This window comes from Castor canadensis, chromosome 7, assembly GCF_047511655.1.
Source record: "Castor canadensis chromosome 7, mCasCan1.hap1v2, whole genome shotgun sequence".
Taxonomy (NCBI): domain Eukaryota; kingdom Metazoa; phylum Chordata; class Mammalia; order Rodentia; family Castoridae; genus Castor; species Castor canadensis.
Window position 1 is genome coordinate 91,402,917 of NC_133392.1, and position 23,875 is coordinate 91,426,791.

Consider the following 23,875-nt stretch of genomic DNA (forward strand, 5'->3'; position numbering starts at 1 on the left):
ACTAGAAAAACTTTAGAACTTGAGACAATGCTTGAATGGAATACTACAGTATCGTGTAATGAGATTTAACAATGTGATGAAAACAGAAACTAAACATTAGCTCCAGTAGTTTGTAACTTCACTAAGTCCTAGTAAATCATTTTGCTTTTAAACACCTTTCTGATGAAAGGCTTTTAAAGAAATAAATCTGGCCTCTAATTTAAGACTTTGTGTACCAGATACTAGGAATCCAAAATTAATCTGGTATTAAATTAGGGGTTACAGAGTATCAACCATACTTTCTGTCCAGCCCATATGTTCTTTGAAAATGCAGATGGGAAAGTGAATCTGAATGTTGATTTCAACTTGACTTAAGTTTTAGGAAACCTAAATTGCAACTTCTAAACCTTTACCAAAATTAGTTTTATTTGTACTTGCTATGTGAACATACAATGGCAATTCGTGGCACATGATCATTTGATCAGACATACAAAGTTTTATGAAGTCAATAAAGATCATTTTGATGTCCCAAATAATTTACCAAGTTCAAGATAGGCCTTTTTAGCAATATCCAATACTATTGTCAGTACTTTATAAATGGAATTTTCTTCGACTTGTGTCCATTTCCCGTGGCTGAAAATCAAAGGACAATATATATAATGAAGAACAATTTAGGTTAAGATAGTAAAAATTAACTTCCCTAAATCTTTATAGGTAACACTAGTAGTAGGTTTGTCTGAGACCTTCAATAGTCAGTCTTAGATCTAACATAAAGGGGTTGCAAGTTATGTAAGTTATTGTTCCATGCATGTGTATAACTGCTATTTTAAAGTAAAAATATTAAGTATACACTAAAGTTACTAATTATATAATACTGATGTTTTCATTTATGATAATCATCAAACTTGTGAGAGCACTATAGCAGTATTTCTCAAGAGCTATGCAGTAAAACCTTACAAGCACTGGGCCCTATCCCCAGGTAGCCTATCCAGTAGGTCTGGGCTCAAGAGTTTCCATCCCTTAGGTGATGCTGCTAGTTCCACTTTGAGACCACTGATCTTTAGGCTACTTCAAATGATTATATGGTTAATCAGCAGGCCAAGACATCATTAGATTGGTTCTTTCTAATTCACAGGGGAAGAAATCCAGAAGTATAACTTAAGGTAGGCACACGGTTTCCTTCTTTTAAAATGACTTAAATGGGTTTTCAAACAGTAAGCACTTACCTTATGGACCCATTCATACTCTCCGTATTTAGAGTCAAATGTTCCTTTCTGTAGAGATCTTAATTTTAAGGTAAAACGTGGTCCAAGTTCCTGAATTCCCACTTTCTTTTCACTCTTGAATATGTATCTTCAAGGACAAAATAAGAGTTAATGTTAAACAGTTAGGTTCATTTACACAAAATTTCTCATGTCAGCTTAAAGGATTTAATGTGTTATAAAATTAAGACATTGAAAATGTCTTTTATGATTGACATCAAAGTCCAAGGAGTAAGTATGTTACTCACCTGTGAAATCTGAAGAAGATATAATCCCGCTGATTGTGGAATGTGGCAACCTGCCTTCCAATAAACTGAGGGTTATGGGGAAAGAGAGAGGCAAACATACGTCCAATTGAGTGACCTAGCCGAGTTGTAAAGTTATTCAGAATTATTTCAGGCACATGTTCTGTAGGGTCTTTGCCTCTTCTCTGGAGAAATAACGAAAAATTTAATAATCAATTAAACTAATTGGCAAGAGTACACTGAAAAGCAATTTCGAGTATAACAGTTTATATGACATTTGAAGATTTTAGTAATTTTCTAAAATGACAAACTACCACAGATGACTTATCACACCTACAAAGACATTACTATTTTAATATGAGTGAATGCACCAAAAAGAAAGCTCTAGTACAAAATCACCATGTTTCATAGTAAATGAGGGCTACTGCTTCTGCCATGCTCAATCACTATCTCACAAGAAGACTTGGTAGAGCTGCTTTAAACCAGAGCAAATATAGTTAAAAATCAATCAGATCTGTAAGATAAAGTTCTTATTAATCAAATAATGTGAGATCAACACCAATCAAGGAGTGCATAAAACTTACCTTAATTTCTTTACGAAGACGAACACTGCTCATTTTAAAATGAGCAGTTGGACCATTTGGCAAGTGACTCAAAATAAGTCCATCTGTTCATAAAAGTTAAGAAACACACTAAACTCTAATTTAAATCCAAAATTATTTAAATAACTAGTTTTCTGTATTTCAAAGTCCCTTAAAATCAGTAGTTAGTTGTGGGATGCACTTAGTCCTCTGGGGTAACTGAACTTTTCCTGTCATGTCAAACCTCAAACATAATCAGTTAACAGTCAACCTAAATCTTCCAAGAAAGATTTTTTTTTTTCTTTCTGTTGAGATGTGGACTCACTATGTAGCCAACGCTGGCCTGGAACTTGTGATCATTCTGCCTCTACCTCCTTAGTTTCAGGGATGCGTGCCACCACACCTAGCTTACTCATTTTATTTTTTTCTTTTTACAAATTGATAAATAGCTATTTATTCTCAATAGGGTATCTTGAGCTTTCAACGAAATTAAATGAAAAAAAAGTATTTAATAACTACTACACAAGCAGGAATAAGATCCAGGATTCTAGAATATAGTAATGTAAATAGTATCTTTAGAAAACTTACAATACTTTTATATGTTTGTATGGTTAGGATATGCTGTCAGCTTTGAATATCATCCCACAAAACCAGTTCTTGTTGAAATCAAGATTATTTCTCAAGTGATAATAAGCTCTTTAGGATTACTGCACCACAAATTATAATCAACCAATTACAACCATTTATGGACTGTCTCATGAACACAGAATTAGGCTAGACACTCTAAACTACAAATGAAATAGATACCTACCTGTAGTCAGCAAGGATAGCAGCTCAAGGGCCCTAGGAGTCCTGGGTGCAGCAAACTAAGGTTACTACATATAAAACATTCAAATCTTTGTAGCACAACTTGACTTTAACCTCTCCTTTACTTTTCGATGAGCAAGTTTTGGCTGTTGTCCAGCGGTGCCACAAGTAGGCAGAATAGATAGCAATGGCCAAGATGTCAATTTATATTATTTTTTTACATTTGGAAAAACTTTCAAACACTTCTGGTTCTGTCAAGAAATGCACCTTAAATACATAATAGCTGTGCATATAATATGAGGTTTACAAGACAGATGTGGCCATCTTTGGTTATCTTCAACCTATGTCCCTACCCCAATCAAATCTTACTACTTCACCTTCAGAAGTTCCCACTTCTGCAACTACCTCTTTACCCTGACTAGTTAGTTGAGAGCTTGCGCTTTTCCACCTAGATTATTAAAACAGTGTCATGGTTTATCCTATCCCTCCCCTCCCATTTCAATTACATCTTCTCATACAGACTGTAAATCATCTGGATTTAGTCTTCAGTTCTCTATGAGACTTGGCTGTGTTATTTTATCTGTACCACAGTTTAACATGCAAGTAAAAACTACAGATAGCTTCACAGTCTTGGCAGCAGTACCTAATTTCATACTATTCTGTCATCACTGATTCACCTACAGAGTGAAGACAAAAGTATATATAATACTACTTATTACTGTTGCTATAAACTACCTCTTATTCCCTGACTAGTAGGCACTCACACAATCTTACATTTTTTGCTCATGCTATTTTGAACATCAGTGTTTTAATCACCAAAGCCCATCTGAATTCCACTTTTTTTTTAACACAGAATTAAGCTTTAAATCTTAGCTCTCATTGTTCTTGCTATAGTACTTGTCACTTAAAACTGGAATTAAGAGTCATGAAAATACCTGTCTTCCAAACTAATCTGTTAACTTTTGGAACTAGATCTGTTTCTTACAGATACTAATTAGTGTCTGTCAACAATGCCGATCATCAACAAACATTTGAATTCTTTCAATGTGCATCTTTTACACATTGAAAAAAAATCACAAAAATTGAGGAGGTTAAATGTAAAAGTAATTTCTCCCAACCCAAATCAAGGCTTGAATCCTTTCTGGAACATTCCTACTACATGGTGGTTTATGTCAAAAGCAAAGTACAAAATCCACACTCATCAGTTCCTGCATAACTTGGTACCTATGCTGTTCAAAAGCTTTCAGTTATTGCTAATCCCTGATATAAATCATACAAACCAGCAATCACCTTCCCCATTTCAGTTATGAGGAAAAGTGGCTCAAAAGCGTACCCTACAAGGTGTCCAATATAGCAAAACAGAAAAACTGATATATTTTAGATAAAAAGATAGTAAAATTTTTCAAAGAAAAGACGATGTAAGCTTTCTGAAGGGTATAGATGGTATAAGTGAAAACTACCTTTAGAAAATATCTCACTAAAACAAGAATAGGACAGTTATTGAACTGATGAATACCTTGAAATGACAGTTTTTTTAACTGTTAAAAATAACCAGGCACTGGCGGCTCACGTTTAATATCCTAACTACTCTGAAGGCAGATATCAGGGAGATCGAGGTTCAAAGCCTGCCTGGGCAAATAGTTCATGAAACCCCATCACAAAAAAGGGCTGGTGGAGTGGCTCAAGGTGTAGACCCTGAGTTCAAACTCCAGTACTGCAAAAAATAAATAGAGAAAAACACACCATTCTACTTTATTTGGGGGGAGAGGGGCAATTTAAAAAAAGTTAATAGGTATTCAAAAAGATTTTAGTTTAGTTAAGCCAAATTATAGTACAGCAACAAAATACCACAATATAAAACTAGTTATCTGTTTTAGTTCCTGGAACATGAAAAGCCATTAAATTATTTTAGATTTTTAAAATAGAGCTTTTCATACATTAAAATGATCAGTACTCTCTGTCCTGGTGGTAGATGGAAAGTCCTCTTGCTATTTTTTGTAAATCCTTAATTTCATTTAAGTAAGCCTGACTCATCTAATTGGGCATCCTAAAGTTACTGAATTCACAGTAAATAAATAAAAGAACAGCAACAACAAAAACAAACCTAGACATCTTTTATATAATCTTACCTCAAAACAGAAATAACTTGTGTTTAGGTAATAAGTTCACTTCAGACCTGAGACTCACAGAAAAAGTTTCTATCAGTTTCTGTTGTTACTGGCATCAGTAACACTTCCAACCACATAATACAGGCTCATTCCTACCTCAGAAACAATCCTGTGTTATGATCTCTGGCAATATAAAAGCTAGCCATACCAAAATATATGCAGATCCCCAACTGGATCAGCCCTTTTATACTTACTTCTTTCCAAATGATTGTCCCTCTGTACTAGGCACTCCTCTTCTGCCTCATTCACCCTTACCCACAAAGACCCAGCTTAAGCATAGCTTTCTATGAAGTCCTTCCTCCCTAATATCCCTGGAATAGCGTGCCAGGCATACCCAGTATCCACTCTATTCTGTATTTCTTTAATTGTTCCCTCATCCACACTGTATTTTGTTAGTTTACTATTTACTCTGAATTCCCTGAAGGCTAATTATCTCTTGTATCTCTACAACCTTTACTAAAGACTAAAATAGTGTTTTGGCTATAATGCGCTGATAAATGTTTGCTGAATAAAAAGAAATTGTGCTTACAGAATCTTTAGATACAGACATATAATTTCCTGTTTTAAAACTATGTTCTAAAAGTTATAAGGAACATTTTCTTATTCTTTTCAATATATTTTTAAAAGGGGGTGAGGGAAGGGACAGGAAAACGTTCTTAAAAAAAAGATACTTGGTGTTTTACGATCTTCATTGATAACAATCAGATCTGTGAAATCTCTTGAGATGCACTGTGGAATAATTTTTTTCAGAGCCAGTCCTCTTCTGTAGTAAACATGTGAGTCTGGTATAACTGTGGAGAGCTGTTCACAGAGCCGCACTGTTCTCTGTAAAACAAAATAAACATTCTCTAAAGTGAACATGAATAAAATGTTATGTAGTATATATGCATAAGGAAAGGAATAATGATAGTTATGAGTGTTATCAATAAAGTAAGACTAAGGAAAGAATGAAATCAGAACAAAAGCTGATTATCTTAAACCAGTGATTCTAAACAAGGGGTGACTGTGCCACACGAAGTATTTGACAATGTCTACAGACATTTATTTCCGTGGTTATGACTGGTGGTAGGGTGTGTTGTTTGTTACTGGCATCTCATGGATAGAGACTGCAGATGCTACTAACCATCCTCCTATGATGAACAGGGTAAGTCACCATAACAAAGAAAATTATTTACCCAGCCCAAACTGTTAATTTGAGATTGGGAAACCCTATCCGGAAGAATCATGCAACCTACATCTATCACCAGTTATTTTTATTTAGCTTATCACAGGCATTATCTAAAGCAATTAACAATGTGTTTACCCCATGAGGTCTATCTGAGGTTGTGATGAGAATCTTGGGAGAAGTTTCTCTGTTGAAGTAAGAAGCAAATTCATCTGTAGCTTCATCATAAGCAACCTGAGAACAGAGATGAAATAATTTTACATCAAGTAAATATTCTTCTGGGCCTGAATTTTAAAGGGTTATTTGACACTGATTATTTAATTTTCTACTTTGCAGAAGAACACAAGTATAAAACTGGTTGAAATTGTCAAAAATCATTTTAGGACACTAAGACATGTTTATTCTTAAAAAATGGTTATGTCTCAGCTGGGCACCCGTGGCTTACACGTGTAATTCTAGCTGCTCAGGAGGCAGAAATCAGGACAATCATGGTTCAAAGCCAGTCTGGACAAATAGTTCCTGAAACCCTATCTCAAAAAAAAACGCATTAAAAAAAAAGTTATGTCTATGGGAAAGAACATCAGAATCTTGCTTGGTTGGTGAAAACAACTTAACCAACTTTCAAGGTGATGATAGGTAAGAACTAGCAGTCTTAGATTTACAGGTGGTGGACTTGACCAGAACAGGGAGAGAAATTGGTGGGGCAAAGGTGAAAACACACAGCTGTGCCAAACCAGGGCTGCAGACCAAGTTCAGGGTGGGTAGGGATCAGCCAGAATTTAAACAGGCACTCTGGAAGTGAAAGAGCCATAGAGTGCCTGAAATAATCTCTCCACAAATCCATATCTGACACCAACCATACACGTGTGGGGAAGGAGACCTGAGAATCCACTGGATGTGAAAGGCAAGGGAGACTTGGGAACTGGATGCACCTTTGAAGGTTTTCTTAAACTCACACAGTTCAGATGGGAAAAAGTATGTTACGTCTTAGGGGCTCAGGCATCTTAACAGTCTGCCTAATCACTGGCTGACAAACCACACAAACACAGGAGCAATCCCTAGTGAGGGAGATTAAAAATAATGAAAAAACAAAACACTGAGCTAGTGTCTAAGAGATCCCACACTTTAAATTCAAGCAAGTTATAAAATAACAGCAAAGGAAAAAAACCCGTAACAAACTAGAACCCAGAGATGCTACAATATGTTGTCTAAATGTCTAATTTTCAACTAAAAATGATTAGATCTAAAAGAAACAAGAAAGGGGCGAGGTGCGGTGCTCATGCCTGTAGATCCCAGCACTTGTGATACAGGGTGAGGTTCAAGGTCAGCCTGGGCAAACAGTTTCTGAGGCCCTATCTCAACAAACAAGAAAGGGCTGGCGGAGTGGCTGAAGTGTAGAGCGCCTGCCTAGCAAGCATGAAGCGTGAGTTCAAACCCCAGTACCAGTAAAAGAAAAAAATACTTATTTTTTTGCATTACTAGGGCTTCAACTCAGGGCCTTCACCTTGAGCCACTCCACAAGCCTAATTTTTTGTGATAGGATTTTTCAAGATAGGGTCTCACTATTTGTCCTGATCTCTGCCTCCTGAGTAGCTAGGATTACAGGCCCAGCTAAAAAGTTTTGTTAAGTAAAAAACAAAATAAGTCCTTTAACAAACAAATGTGTATGGTGGTACACATCTATAATCCCAATTACACAGAAGTCAGAGATAAGAGGATCAAAGTTTGATGCTGGCCCTAGAAAAAATCATGAAAAACAGCTAAAGCAAAAAAGGGCTGAGGACATGGCTCAAGTGGTAGAGCCTCTGTTTAGTAAGCACAAGCCCTGGAGTTCAAAACCCCAGTATTGCCAAAAACAAACAAAAAGGATGATCCAAAAATTAAAAAGCAGTCAATAGTTACTGTGTGTTCAGCCTTAATACAGTCTAGGATTTAAAGGAAAACACAGACTTATGGCAGATCTGACATGGTAGAAGAATCAATGAACTTGGAAACTGACTAATATCCAGTCTGAAAAACAGAGAAATCCATCAGAAAGTACAGCAAAGTTGGGGAGATTTGCAGGATATCAACATTTCAATTGTATATATAAAGGAAATCTCTAGAAGGGAAGGGCAGAAAAAGTATTTGAAGAAACACTGGCTAAAAACAAATTTAATGAAAAACACTAACTTACAAATACAAGGAGCTCAGCAAATCCCAAGCAGGATAAAAAGAAAGAATGATGCCTAAGCACATTAGAGCCAAACTGCTAAAAGCACAACCAGAAATAAAAGAAGATGCAGCTAAATACACATGATTAGTGGAAATGATGAGGGTTAAAAATGCAGTGATATGTTCAAAGTACTAAAAGGAAAATAAGGTCAGCCAAGAATCTTATATTCTAAAAATTATTCTAAAAATGAAGGCAAAATATGCTTACATTCAGATAAACACAAATGGAGAATTAGTAGCTATATAATAAGCTATTAAAACAAAAAGACTAATGGAAGTCCCATAAGATGAAAGAAAATAGCACTAGATGGTAACTTAGCTGCAGAGGGTGGAAAAATGTGCTGTAAATGGAAAATATGTAGGTGCAAAACAAGACTGTGGTATGTTAATGTACACTCTTCATTTCCTTGAGAACATCAGATTGTTTACAGCAGTAATTACAACACAAGGTTATACACAGATGTAGTATATATGATAATAGTACAAACAAGGTGGAAGAAACAAAGCTATGTTAGTATAATCTTCCTATATTTTACCGGGATTGTGTCAGTATTTACTTGAAGTAGATTGTGTTAAAAGATGCATATTGTCTTTTTCTTTTTGTTCATAATAAGAATCAAATGCAGGATCTTGTGCATGCTAGGTAAGCAGCACTGAGCTACACCTCTGGCCTGAAGCATGTTGTAATTCCAACAGCAACTACTTAAAAAACAAAAACCTAAAGTTTAAAACAAGAGAAATTTAAATGGCATACTAAAAAATGTTCAACACAAAAGAAAGTCAAGGAAGAACAGAGGAAAAATAAAAATACATTTTGAGTAAAAAAGCAAAATGGCAGATGTAAATCTAACTACATGAATAATCAACACTATACACTAACTGTCAGACTGAATTCTTTAAAAAGCAGGACCCAACCATAGGACTTGTGTGTGTGTGCATGTGTGTGGTACTCAAACTTGAACTCAGGGCCTACACCTTGAGCCACTTCATCAGTCCTTTTTTGTAAAGATTTTTTTGAGATAAGCTCTCACTATTTGCCTGGGCTGGCTTCAAACTGCAGTCCTCCTGATCTTTGCCTCCTGAGTAGTGCCCAGCACCATATAATCTTAATATGTGCCACATTCTAAATTCAAAGTCATATATAACCTGAAAGTAAGAGCATGAAAAAAATGTAACAAACTGTACTTATGAGAGAGTTTTAAGTGGCTATTGTACATCAGAAAAAAATAGACATTAAGAAAAGAAGTACTGTTGGAGAGAATAAAGAGATATTTTATAATGGACTAAGGGCCAATACATCAAGAAAATGTAATTATAATTTACAGTTATGTAATTATATGTATCCCTATTGTAAACATACATGCAGCTAACAAAAGAACTCCCTAAAGACATGAAGCAAAAGCTGAAAGTAATGGAAGAAATAAATAATTTGGCAGGCATTGTTGGAGATTTAAACACTCCTCTCTCAGTAACCCTTATATGATAGAAATCCAGAAAGTATAAGATGTGAACAACACTATCAACTAACTTGAACTAACAGTAACAATCCATCCCAAAATAAAAGAAAGAATACATAAGTTTTTCAAGGGCTACATTAAACATTCTTCAGAAGTGACTCTATGGTAGGACAAGAAAGAGTCTGGAAAAGGATCAAAATCAAAGTATGTTCCACAACCACAATAAAAGCAAATTAGAAATCAACCATACTTAATTGATGAGCCAAAGACGACACAGGAGAAATTAGAAAATATTGTGGCTGGAGATGTAGCTCAATGGTAAAGGGCTTGCCTGGCATGCGTGAAGCCCTGGGTTTGATCCCGAGGACTACCAAAAAATAAAAAATCAAAATCAAAAACAAACAGAGTGAAAATGAAAACACAACTAACATCAAAACTTATGGATTATTGTTAAGGTAGTGTGTAGTGGAAAACCAGAGTTTAAATGCTTCTATTAGAAAGAAAGAAAAGTACCAAACTAATAATCTAAACTTCTGTCTTAAAAAGTCAGGAGAAGGGGGAAAAAAAAGAGCAAATAAAATCCAAGGTAACAGGTGAAAAAAATTAAGACTAAGGAGAGAACTAATGACATAAAATATACTGGTAGGATAGAGAAGAGTTAAGATAATGGGTACCAAAATACAGCTAGATAGAAGGACTTTGTTCTAATGTTCTACAGCAGAGTAGGGTTAAATACAGTTTAAAACCACTTATAATACAGTTCAAAGTATCCAGAGAAGAGTTTGATGGTTCCCAGCACACAGAAGTGATAACATTTAAGGAGATGCAAATGCTGTTTACTATGATTTAATCCATTAGGCACTATATACATGTATAAAATTATTACACAATTAATCTATGCCAATTTAAAATTTTTTTAAATAAAAAAAATGAAATTACAAGAAGTCAACAAATCTATTAGAAGAGATACTCAGATTAAACAATAATGAAAACAGCACTCTTTAAAACTTCTGGGATATACCACAGATGGTACCTGAAGTTTTTGGCCTTAACTGGTCACATTAAAAAAGATGAAAAATAAGCAAGTCAACAAAATAAATAAAAACAGGATAAACTTCAAGAAAGTAAAAGGAAATAAAGATAAGAGGAGATATAAGTTAGAAAATAAAGATTCAGTAGAGAGGATCAAAGAAAAAGTACTTTGAAAACAAAATAGATATTATTTCTGGTAAAAACTGATAAAGAAAATGTCCAAATAATATTAGGAATAATAACCAAACATTACTATAGTTACAGTTATGAACACAAATATACATTAATCCTAAGAAAAATATTAATCCCAATGTATAAAGATAAAACATAACCAAAATGGTTTCATCTCAAGAACTTAAGATATTTATTTTAAACACTAGAAAATCCATGGATGTACTGGCACTGGTGGCTCATGCCTGTAGCCCTACGTACTTCAGAGGCTGAGATCAAGAAGATCTCTATTCGAGGCCAGCTCTGGCAGTTCATGAGACCCCCAACTCCAAAATAACCAAAGCCAAATGGACTGGAGGTGTGGCTCAAGCAGTAGAGTGTCTGCTTTGCAAGTTCCAAGACCTGAGTTCAAATCCCAAGCACCCCTTCCCTCCCAAAAAAAAATCCATAGATGTCATTTGCTACATTAACCCAAGGGCTGGGGCCATGGCTCAAGTGGTAAAGCACTTTCCTAGCAAGCATGAGGCTCTGAGTTTAAACCCTTGTACCACCAAAAAAGAAAAAGCTTATAATGCAATGTAGGAGAAAAAACACATAATCATCTCAATACTTACTCTTTTTAAAATTAGGAACATAGCAAAGATGCCATTATTGCCTTTTTTATTTATTCAACATTATACTAGAAGTTCTAGTCACCACAGAGGTAGAAGAAAAAAACAGTATTAATGGATTGAAATAAGAAAAACTGTCATCTGTAGGAATGATTATGCGTTAATATGCAAACAGTATTTGGACAAATTATTAGAAATTAGGTAGGCTATTTGTTAGGAGAGCATTATCCAAAAATAAATTGTATTTTATAAATCAGCAAACAAAACAATTTTCAAAGAGATGTAATTTCCATTGAGAAAAAATGTAAGATACCCAGGAATAGCTCTAATAAGATTTATGTGTAAAACGAAGAAAATTACAAAATTCATTGAGAGACATTTTCAATATTTAAAATAATTTAAGTAAAGCAATACATGGAGATCCCCAAACTGATCTGATTTAGTGCCACTTGGAATTTATATGGAAGACCAAAGACCCAGAAAGAGCCAAAACAATCCTGAACAGAGGGATTTGGGGGAGGGGGGCGGGGGTGAGAGGGGCATCTTGCCCTTACAGTTATCAAAATTTATGAAGTTAAATAATTAAGAAAGGAAAGAAATGATACTGACAAGGTGACCAATCAAATAGCCCAGAAAAAGATGAAGCAAATATGGATACTTGATGTGACAAGGCATTGCAATTCACTGTGGGCAAAAGTGCTACTCCAAAAAAAATGGCACTGGGGCCAGAAATAGTGGCTCTCATCTGTAATCCCAGCACTGAGCAGGCTGAGGTAGGAGGAATGTAAGTTCAAGGCCAGCCTAGGCTACATAGCAAGACCCTGTCTCAAAAAGGGGGTTGGTGGGGGAGAAGAAAGCAATGTCAGAGAAACTGATTACATATGCAAGGGGGAAAGGATGAGACAGTTTCTTCTGGTTTTCTTTCTCATAGCAAACAGAAAATTCCTAGCAATTAAGCATGTAAATGTGAAAGGCAACCTTTTAATTCTTTTCAGAGGTACGTGGGTAGGAAATAAAAGAGAATTTATGGTCACAGGATAAAGATTTCTTAAGTGACATAATAAGCATTAAATATTAAAACTCAACTGCATAATTTCTATTTCCTAAAAGACACAATAGAACCTAATAGTTCATACACTGAAAGTACCTTTAACACATATTGAAGGATTACTATTCAAACCATACAGAAAGTCCTACGTACCAGTAAAATACCGTACATGATAGAAAACTGGGCAAAAGAAATGAACTAGTATATCTCTAACAAAAAAAGTATATATAGGAGGAGCTGGAGGTGTGGCTCAAATGGTAGAGCACCTGCCTAGCAAGCTCAAGGCCCTGCGTTCAACTCCCAATATTACCCTCCTTAAAATAAGAGTACACATATGAAAAGATATTCAACTGTATTAGAAAGCAGCAGTACAAATCCAAACTACAATGAGACTGCCCTCTTACTAGTCTGAATATAAAAAGAATTGGTCAGAGTGTAGCTGAACAGGAATACTGCTTTTACACTATGGAAGAGTAAAATGAACAACCACTACTTCTGAAAACATTTTCGTACTACCATGTAAAGCTGAATGTTCACACATCCCATCATCGAATGAAGTCTCCCAAAGGTCAGTATTCTAGGGAAACTTTTACATGTACATATCCTCTACATGCCTATGATCCCCACATTTATCTCCAATCAAGATCTCTTTCTTGAACTCCAAACTCATATTCCAACTGCCTTCTTACTGACTCTGCTAAAGACTTTTAGGAGTCACCTTAAACATAACATACCTGAAACTGAACTCTTGATCTCCTTAAATCTGCTCCACCCAGTCTTCTACACCTGGTCAGTAAGGCATAAAAGAGCAATCTTTCTAATTGCTCAGGTTAAAACTTGACACCATTTTTGAATCATCTTTTTCACACTCCAATTTATCAGGAAATCTCTGTAGCTTAAATTTTAAAATATACCCAGGGGTAAAATAAAACTTAATCAGAGAGTTCTCATCACTCTCACTAAAACAATCCTTATCCAAGTTGTCACCATCAATTCTTTCCTGCAAACAATAGCTTCCTAAGTAAACTGCTTACTCATCCAATTATATTCTCCTACAGTTGCCAATTACACTTAGAAATTAAGTCTGATCATGTGGGTTTTCTGTTCAGTACCACCCAATGGCTGCTCATTTTATTAAATGTAAAACCAAAGTCCCCAGAGTGGCCAACAAAGTCACTGATCTGGCTCCCTCCCTTTCCCCATACTTTTGTGGCACCTTTTCTACGATCCTCCCCTTGCTCATTTAATTTCAATCACATTAACATTCTTCCCATTCTTTAAAAGCATATTAAGCACAATCCTGCCTTAGAGCTTTTGCACTAAACATTTTCTCATCTTAGAGTTCTTTCTGTCCAAAGATGAGTAACTTCCTTAAATCCTTCAAGACTCTGTTAAAAGATCATCTTCTCAATGAGGTCTTCCACAACCATTCAATATAAAATCATAACTTTACCCAATGGAAAAATGAACAAGAGACAAACAAACAACTATTAAGAAAGAAAACACTCTAACTTCATTCATAAAAGAAAATTGCAAATTAAAGACTACGCTGATACAATTTCTAAATTATCAGACTGAATATGGTTATTGTAAAATCTTGAGCAAAAGTTTTAAGAACATTGACTAACATATTCTCAAATATCTTCCTCCAAAATACCTATTAATTACAAAGGGAAAACTCTGTAAGTAACTTCACAATGGAGAAAACTGGCAAAAACACTACTTTAGCTAAGTGGTCAAAGATAACATAAACAGTAATGGGAAAATCAACATCATACAATTCCTAGTAAGGAGGCCCTGAGAAGGACATAATATCACATCTGCAGAATCCTTGTCAAGAGTATATAAACTGAATATAATCAGAGGAAACATCACAGAAACTCACATTAAAGGACATTCTACAGGATATCTGGTCCATCCTTTAAAAAAATGTCAATGTCATGAAAAGCAAGCAGACCGAGGAGGTGTAAATCAAAGAGGCTGAAGAGTCCCTTGGATGAAATGAAATGCATTCCATGAAAATTCATTAAAAGAATGATCTGGAACTTCTCTTTTGCTATGAAAAGAACCACTTTGAGAGCAGCTTATATCATTTGAATAAGATCAATACTTTAGTTGATAATAGTATGTATCAATTTTAACTATTTAAGTCTGATAACTATATTGTACTTATTAAAAAAAAAACCCACTTGTTTATAGGTAAAACATATAGAAATATATAGAAATAAGGAAAAGCATGTCTGTCACTTTCTCTCAAGCAATTTGTAGAGAATATAAATGAAAACCAAGTGTGGTACAATATGTTTTGGAAGTTGAGGTGAAGGGTATAAATGAATTCCAATTTTTTATTCAATCTGAAATTGTTAAAATAAAATTCAGATGCACACACACATACACAAACACAAATCTCTATATATAAAATTATAAAACCTCTCTGTTCCAGTAGTCCTTTACTCTTTTAATCTATCCCCTACTAATATATGCTTAATTTATGTATTTTGCTATGTTTATTGTTTGTCTCTATACCTACAAAATAAAATCTGGGTATGCAGATGGGGGGGTGGGGGTAGGGGGGTGGGGAGGGGGAAGGAGGAGGAGTGGGAGTAAGGGAAAGAGATTGAGAGACACTGAGAAACACTGAGACAGAGGGAGACAGACAGCGAGACATAAACACAGACAAACACCCAGAGAATTTAGTGGTGCAATGAATCTCAAGTCCTTAAATCAGATCCAAATACATAACACATGCTCAATAAATATGTGCTAGAAGACTGGCTGACTGAATGAACACTATACTGCAACATATACAAAAGAATGGTGATTCCTGAATGTTCAAAAACAAACATTACAAAAACAGGTTTCCTTTATAAGAAATTTTAAAATATTCAAAATTTTACTCTTTCATCTTTTCTTTTGGTGGTGCAGGAGACCAAACTCAGGGCCTCCCAGTTGCTATTGAGCTATGTCCCCAGCCCAAAATATTTGAACATTTAAAGCTCCGATTTAATGGAAAACTTTGCAAACTATTTAAAGAGAAAACATCAAGGTGGAAGATTATCTTGAAACCCAGAATTTTGTAAGAATACAAGAAATACCATCATGTTCTCTTGAAGTATCAAAATGTCTAAAAGATATTATAAAAATCTATAGTATGAGGGATTCTTTTAAAACATTAATCATACTATTCAGAGATGAGAAGACAAATGTAAAAGTTTACCTAGAGCGTAAGATAAATACTTTTGTAGGAAACAAATACTTACTGCATTAATAGGAAGATTAATTATAAAATAATCTGTATCAAATAAGATACCAACATTACAGTTGGACCAGTCTATTGTACAACTTTGCCAGGCAGCATAAGGTTAAAATGTAAACAAATCAAGGGTGAGTCATTTAAAACTTCTAACATTACCTCTTCATCATTGGGGTCTACTACTGTTTCATCATAGACTCGTTGGTTGTCAATGGTTTTGGGTATGGGCTTTGGTGGAGCCTAAAAAAAGAGAAACAATTAAGTTTAAGAGGTTTTATGTTAATTATTTTACATTACAGTTGGGGACGAAAGAAATCTACAAATGACCCCAAAACACAATCTGTTCCTCATTTCAACCCGCTGTTACTCTTGCAGCTACATCAACCCTAATAACAAAATTGAGTAATAGTACTGTTTTTAACAATCTGAGCAGAGACATATACATACTGGAAGAATGGCTAATATTGAATGAAATGGCTTAAATCTAGGCAGAAGTAGCAGAGAAGAAGAGATCACAATAATTATCCATCATTGAGAAAAATATCCAACAGTAAAAAAGTAAAGAAACAATTGAAAAAAATTATAAAAGTACATATGCAGTGACTTTGTTTCAACACTTCCAGAAAGCTATTCAGAAATATACAACAAAATTCTATTAGGTGACCTAGTAACTCTGCTTTGGGGAATTTATGGTAAGGAATCCAGGGGGTGGGGGACAGAGTCATTCATTTAAACTAATTCCTGGTATTATTCTTTATGGAAAAACACAGCAAATAGAGCAAATATCCAACAGGGTGATGACTACACATTACAGCACAGCAACATAATGGTACACCATTAGAATCAGCTTAGACCAACAGATTGTACAAAAGAACTATCAAGGAGTAGGAATACACTTGTAAGGATATACTAATTCAAAATACACACAGGCTATGCGGATATATGAAGAAAATATGAACTGAAAAACTAGGATTTTTTTTTTTTTTTTTTTACTCTATGAAACAAATACTACAGTACGTTTTAAGGAATCTTTAAAGGAAGAAATTCTAAGAAGTTGTCTTTCAGTTCAAAAACAATGAGATTTTGTTGTTTGGTTTCATTGGCAGTGCTGCTATGGAATCCAAGGCCTTGAGTATGCAAGGCAAACACTGTGCCACAGAGCTACACCCCAGCCTGAGAATGGTAATATTTTCAAATGGTGATTAACATATTAATTTGCTGTAATTACTGGCTTTTGAAGAATTTCCAAGATACTAACATTGCTTGATATGTTAGAATTTTACAGGTTAAAACAGTTTAATATTGACAATTTCTTATGATTTAACCTAATATTATTATGAGAATGTATGAAATAGTGAAGTGCTTAGTTTGTATGTACTCTTAATATTTTTCCCTTCCTCAAAAATTCTTGTTATTATTATCTGGTACCTTTAACTCCGTTCTACTACAGAAAAGATCTGTCCTGCCTTCCCCCAGTCTTGCCTGACAAAAAGCCTTTGTTTCAAGCCACAAGATGGGGAGCTTCCCCATTCCTAGAGTCAGGGAGAGCTTTCTTTGCCTCTCAAAAATATAAAGTAACATACAAAACACCATCATTGTACTTACTGTTTAGGTACACCACCATATACAGTAGTAATAAAATATAAATACATAGTAAAAGTATAAAGAAGTGTGTGGGAAATATAAAAAATTTCTCATGAGTGGTTGTTTTTGGAAGTGAAGGCAATCAAAAGGAAGCATGCAAGGGGCTTCCAACATTATTTGCTAAGTTGGGTAAAAGAAAGAGTTTGTTATAATATTTTATAACTTTTTATACATCTGAAATACTTCATAAATATTAAAAGTAATCAATGTAGTATCAGGAAACATTACTTAAGATAGAAAGTAGATTTACCTTATCACCAAGAGCCTCTCTCTCTTTTTTAAGTTTTTTCTTAGCTGCCAACTTTTCCTAAAGAGTTAAAAACAAAAGAATATTGAGAAACCATCAGTCATAACATATCTACCAAAACTACAAATTACTAATTCTATAAATATTTTGACTGGGAAATTTTTGTAATCTATTAAAATAAGCATCCAAACATAGGTTTTTATTTATTGTTTTGTTTTTTTAATGTAGCCTACGCTGGCTCCGACTCTCTATCCTCTGCCCAGCTAGTGCTGAGATTACAGGCATGTGTCACTACCATACCCAGACATAAATTTTTATAGCTAAATTACTGTAAGACAAATAGGCAGGCTAATCAGAAAGATTTACTTAACAAAGATCTTGCTTCTTCAAAAAAGTCAAAACTGGCAAGTTTAAACATTTAAACCACTAGCTTTTAACTTTTACTACAAAGCTGCAAATTAAATTAATGGAAGTGCAAAATGTGTACACAAGCAAGTTTAACAAGTTTTCTTTTTCCTTAATGGTTAAATATAATCATGGTTATGAGGGTTGCTTCTCTCGAAAAGCTCTAAAAATGAATAGAAATGGGAGATGAGTTTTCAAGTTGTATCCAATAAAATTATCACGAGTTATCCTATTTCATAATCAAAATGTGCTCTTAAAAGTTAGTAAGAATTTGCAAGGTTGGTTAAGATTACTTATTGTAAATCTGTATCCTCTGATTTCTAGACAGAATGCTTGACAGACATACAATTGGAAATACTCTGTTTTTCCAGTGCCTACTGACCCTCAATCCACCGGTCTCAGATTAGAAATTATAGTACCAACAAGTCTTCCAGGGCATCGCTCCCCATCCTGGCACACAAGAACTGAGTTAGCTGTTTCTCATAAGTACTGCAGTAGCACCTGGGCATTATAATAAGAATCGGCCCCTGGCATCAAATAAGAGCTGGGAAGATAATTAGAATAAACAGAATATTGTGTATGAACTTCTATGTTATCCAAGAATAAGCAAATGCTTTCTTTCAATTGCAGTTTAACCACAAGTGAACACAACGCCCCTAGGCAAGTCACTTAAACCTCTCCACAGTTCAGTTTATGTTCACCTCCAAGCACAGGCTGCACAGAGCAAATACAGTTACTAGAAAAGTTGGGCAGGCTGAGCAAAACAGGGGAGGGAGCCTTGTGCTTTCTAGGCATTGCGGGTAGTTTTCAGTAAGGGGAGCAGAGCTTCCGGCTTTCCTTTGAGCCCAGGACCTGAGGGACGAGCTGGCAAGGCAGGGACCCTTCACCTTGACGCCCAGGCAAGTGTCTGTGAAACAGGACGAAGGGGCCGGGAAGCTGAAGCCACCACATCACCCTTGCTGACCAATCAATCGCCCATGCATTGCACTCCACAACCCTGCACGGGGGTGGGGGAGGCACCGCGCATGCGCCCCGCCGCTTCCGGCCCGCGCTTACCTTCCGCTGCTGCTGTTTCCACCGCGTGAACATCAAGTGTCGTCGCTGTTTGTTCTTAATCTCCGAGATGCTGAAGCTTGGGGGAAGGGCAGCCGCTTTCGGGGGCTGCACCCCGCTTTCTGTCGCCGCATCCCTTGCAACCGCTGCCTCTCGAAGCTCTTCAGCAGCGGCTTTCCTTTTCAGACTTTTCTTCCCGCTGTCGCCACTCCTTTCCTTGGCCTTCACCATGTTTGCTTCTGTACGGAAACGGAAGTGCCTTTCTTCTCGGAGCCGGTCTTTATGCTTTTACTTCCGGGATCACAGGGCTTGGTAAAGACGGGTTGATGAGTTTTAGGCGTTTAAGAAAGTGCTGGCACGGTGACTCACGCCTGTAAGCCTTGTTACTCAGAAGGCAGAGATGGGGGGTGGATCGTTCCTCAAAAGCAACCGGGCAAATAGTAAGACCCTAACTCAAAAATACCCAACACAAAAAAGGGCTGGCGAAGTGACTCAAGTGGCAGAGCACTTGCCTAGCAAGCATTAAGCCCTGAGTTCAAAAACCAGTACCACCAATAGATGAATGAATAAAGAAATAAAGTGCTGAAACTCAAGGCTTGAAGAAAGTATAGACAGCTTGCTCAACCGAATAAGCCGTGAAAATATGAGTTTGTGGACTCCTTCATTGAGTGTCTGCTATGTGTCCAGCCCAGAACAAAACAATCCTTGCCCTATTTAGTTTGCATTTTACTGAAAATATAAAATGAGCTCACAGATAAATAAATTGTATGGTAACCTGTAAAGTAATACATGACAGACAAAACAGAACAGGATGAAAGATATGAAAAAATGAAGACACACTGCAATTTTAAGGAAGATTGTCAGAATATGCTTCCATTGAGAAAATTACATGGAGCCAAACTTTGAAGGAAGTTACCTGGAAGAAGAGCATTAATGTGAGAAAAACTGGTTATGTAGGAGAAAAGATATCCAGGCAAAGAAAACAGCCAGCTCTGAGGCTCCTGGTCAGTAAGGCAAGCCTGGACTGTTAAACACAAAGGACTCCAGGAGTCATATGAAAAGTGTGGAGAGCAAGAAGTGGACAGGGGCAGAAACTGGACATATTTTGTAGCCAAAGTAAGGACTTTGTCTTCTATAGAAGATACAGATCTTTTATGGGATTTTGTGGGAAAAAAAGAGTGATAGGATCTTACATTCTATTTCATTTATTTATTAATTTATCTATTTTGAGTTTGTTCTTTTTTTTTCTTTTATTCATATGTACATACAATGTTTGGGTCATTTCTCCCCCCTACCCCCTCCCTCACCCCCCCACCCCCTAGATACCAGGCAGAAACTATTTTGCCCTTATCTCTAATTTTACTGAAGAGAGAGTATAAGCAATAATAGGAAGGAACAAGGTTTTTGCTAGTTGAGATAAAGATAGCTATACAGGGAGTTGACTTGCATTGCTTTCCTGTACATAAGTGTTACATTCTAAATTAATTCTTCTCGAACTAACCATTTTCTCTAGTTCCTGGTCCCCTTCTCCTATTGGCCTCTGTCCCTTTAAAGTTTCTGCATTAGTTCCTTTGCACTGAGGACATCATCATTTATTTTTATTTTTATTGTATTGGGGATCAACCTAAGGTCTTGAGCATACTAGGCAAGAAATCTATTATAGGTGCATTCCCAGCCCTCTCAACTTGCATTTTAAAGACATCATTCATACCCCTTTAAAAAGAAACTGTGGTTAAATGGGTGGAGTGGGAAGAGAGGAAAAATGACAGTGGCTTAAGCCAGGATATGTCTAGTGAATATGGTGTTAAGTGATCAGATTCTCCTGGAATGTAAATTTCCTGATGATTGAATGGAGAACATGAAAGAAAGAAGAGTCAAGTATGACTCCAAGACTTTTCATCACAGACTGGCAGAGTGACTCAAGCCTAGCAAGAGTGAGGTCCTGAGTTCAAACCCCTGTGCCACAAAAATAAAAGATTTTGAACTTTTTTTTAATTTAAAATTTTTTTATTATTCATATGTGCATACAATGCTTGGGTCATTTCTCCCCCCTGCCCCCACCCCCTCCCTTACCACCCACTCTGCCCCCTCCCTCTTCCCCCCACCCCCTTGCTACCCGGCACAAACTATTTTGCCCTTATCTCTAATGTTGTTGAAGAGAGAGTATAAGCAATAATAGGAAGGAACAAGGGTTTTTGCTAGTTGAGATAAGGATAGCTATACAGGGAGTTGACTCACATTGATTTCCTGTGCATGTATGTTACCTTCTAGGTTAATTCTTTTTGATCTAACCTTTTCTCTAGTTCCTGGTCCCCTTCTCCTATTGGCATCAGTTGCTTTTAAGGTATCTGCTTTAGTTTCTCTGCATTGATGGCAACAAATGCTAGCTAATTTTTTAGGTGTCTTACCTATCCTCATATCTCCCTTGTGTGCACTCGCTTTTATCTTGTGATCAAAGTTCAATCACCTTGTTGTGTTTGCCCTTGATCTAATGTCTGCATATGTGGGAGAACATAGGATTTTTGGTCTTTTGGGCCAGGCTAACCTCACTCAGAATGATGTTCTCCAATTCCACCCATTTACCAGTGAATGATAACATTTCATTCTTCTTCATGGCTGCATAAAATTCCATTGTGTATAGATACCACATTTTCTTAATCCATTCATCAGTAGTGGGGCATCTTGGCTGTTTGCATAACTTGGCTTTTGTGAATAGTGCTGCAATAAACATGGGTGAGCAGGTGGCTCTGGAGTAACCTGTGTCACAGTCTTTTGGGTATATCCCCAGGAGTGGTATTGCTGGATCAAATGGTAGATCAATGTTTAGATTTTTAAGTAGCCTCCAAATTTGAAAAGAAGATTTTTGAACTAAGCAACCAGATGCATGGAGACCAATCAGTTGACATGGGATAGGTTTCAGGTGGTGCAAACTTGAGAAGTAAGATCAAAATTTCAATTTTGGGAAATGTGATCTGATTGGTGTTGTCAAGGAGCCAGATGAGACATATGATTCTGCAGCAGGAAAAAGAGATACGGGCTAGAGATAAAAATTAGGGAGCAACAGCATGTAGATAATATTTTAATATTTCACTCATTAAAGTTAGTATAGATTGAGAACTGGAAAAGAGATGAGAACCAGGGACTGAACCCTGGAGCAGTCTCACATGAAAGGCTGGTGGAAAAGAAGGGCTCAGAAAAGGAGAATGAGAAAAGAAAATCAAGAGAGTGGAGTTTCATGGAAATCTAGTGAAGAAAATGTTTCCCCAATGGTTAGATTTGCTATATTCTTCATTTTAATTTTGTGAAAATCCCCACCCCCAAAATTTTTTTGATTTGCTGTTAGGAGTCAATTTTCCAGATGTTCCAATTTGTACATTGAGGATTTTTTTGTTTTGGTTTGTGTTTTTGGAAATACTGAGGTTTGAACTCATGGTTTTGCAGTATGTTAGGCAAGCACTCTACCACTTGAGCCATGCCTCTAGCTTTTTTTTTTTTTTACTTTAGTTATTTTTCAGATAAGGTCTCACATTTTTTTTCCAAGGTTAACCTTGGATCACTGTCTTCCTACTTACACTGCCCAGGTAGCTCTGATTTTAGATGTGCACCACCATCCCCAGCTTGTTCTTTCAGATAGAGTCTTGATAAACCTTTTTTTTTTTTTGTCCAGGGTGGTCTCGAACTGTGATCCTCCTATCTCTGCCTTCCAAGTAGGTGGGATCACAGGTGTGAGCTTCTTTGCTGAGCCTTCTATGTTGAATATTTGATATAGCAGTACTTTTGTGTTCATACTTCACTTTTCACCCATTCAAGTTCTTTAAAACAAATGTAGGATGTTGAAACCATCAAAACTGTATCTTCCAAAATGCAAGCCCCATTTTTACCTGCTATTAGACCACAAGTCAAAGATTGTGATTAAAAACTAAAACTATCATGTTTAGACCAAAAATTGAATTTGGATTATACAATTCAATAAAAAAGGAATAATTTTAAATATATTGAGTGTAAAAATCACATGTGAGCTGTCTGTAACAAATCATGTAGTTTCGTGTGTATTTTATTTAGAGGGAGAATCAGACCAAAAATAGGGAAGAGAAGGAGAGATAATAGGGAGAGAAAAGGAAAGAGGGAGAGAAAAACTATCATCTGAAAAATATGTACTGGAAAAATATTTTGGAAGCCTCTTCTAGCTTGTTGAAGCAAAATAAATTTGACCTAAACCAGCCTCTGTACTTGAAGGATAACTGGCCTGAAGTGACCTCTGTATATATTGAATTAGAGCTGAGCTTTTTTTTTTTTTAAGTAAGTCTTGCTATGTAGCTCAGGCTAAACTCAAACTCAGAGTCCTTCTGCTTCAGCCTCCCAGTGCTGGGATTATAGGCTTGAACCATCATGTCCAGCTGTGTAAACAATTGTAACCTAAGACCCAAGCAACTGAGACTCAGTTAATCATAGCAGCTGAACTCTCCGCGAATCAGAGACTGAAAGCTACCAAAACATAACCATTTAAATAAGGCAAGTGCCAACTCCAACCAA

The 23,875-nt window shown here is 36.1% G+C and overlaps 1 protein-coding gene across 1 annotated transcript; it reads right to left on the reverse strand.

Moving 5' to 3' along the window:
* Nucleotides 1-378: 378 nt before the first annotated feature.
* Nucleotides 379-19,606, reverse strand: Rpf1 (ribosome production factor 1 homolog). The gene is made up of 9 exons (XM_020183333.2): nucleotides 19,346-19,606; nucleotides 17,888-17,944; nucleotides 16,153-16,233; nucleotides 6,346-6,441; nucleotides 5,714-5,867; nucleotides 2,071-2,153; nucleotides 1,490-1,671; nucleotides 1,206-1,332; nucleotides 379-612 (listed from the first exon to the last, which is right to left on the reverse strand). The coding sequence occupies exons 1-9, from the start codon at nucleotides 19,571-19,573 to the stop codon at nucleotides 571-573; spliced, it is 1,050 nt and encodes a 349-aa protein (XP_020038922.1). The 5' UTR covers nucleotides 19,574-19,606; the 3' UTR covers nucleotides 379-570.
* Between the last annotated feature and the right edge of the window lie 4,269 nt (nucleotides 19,607-23,875).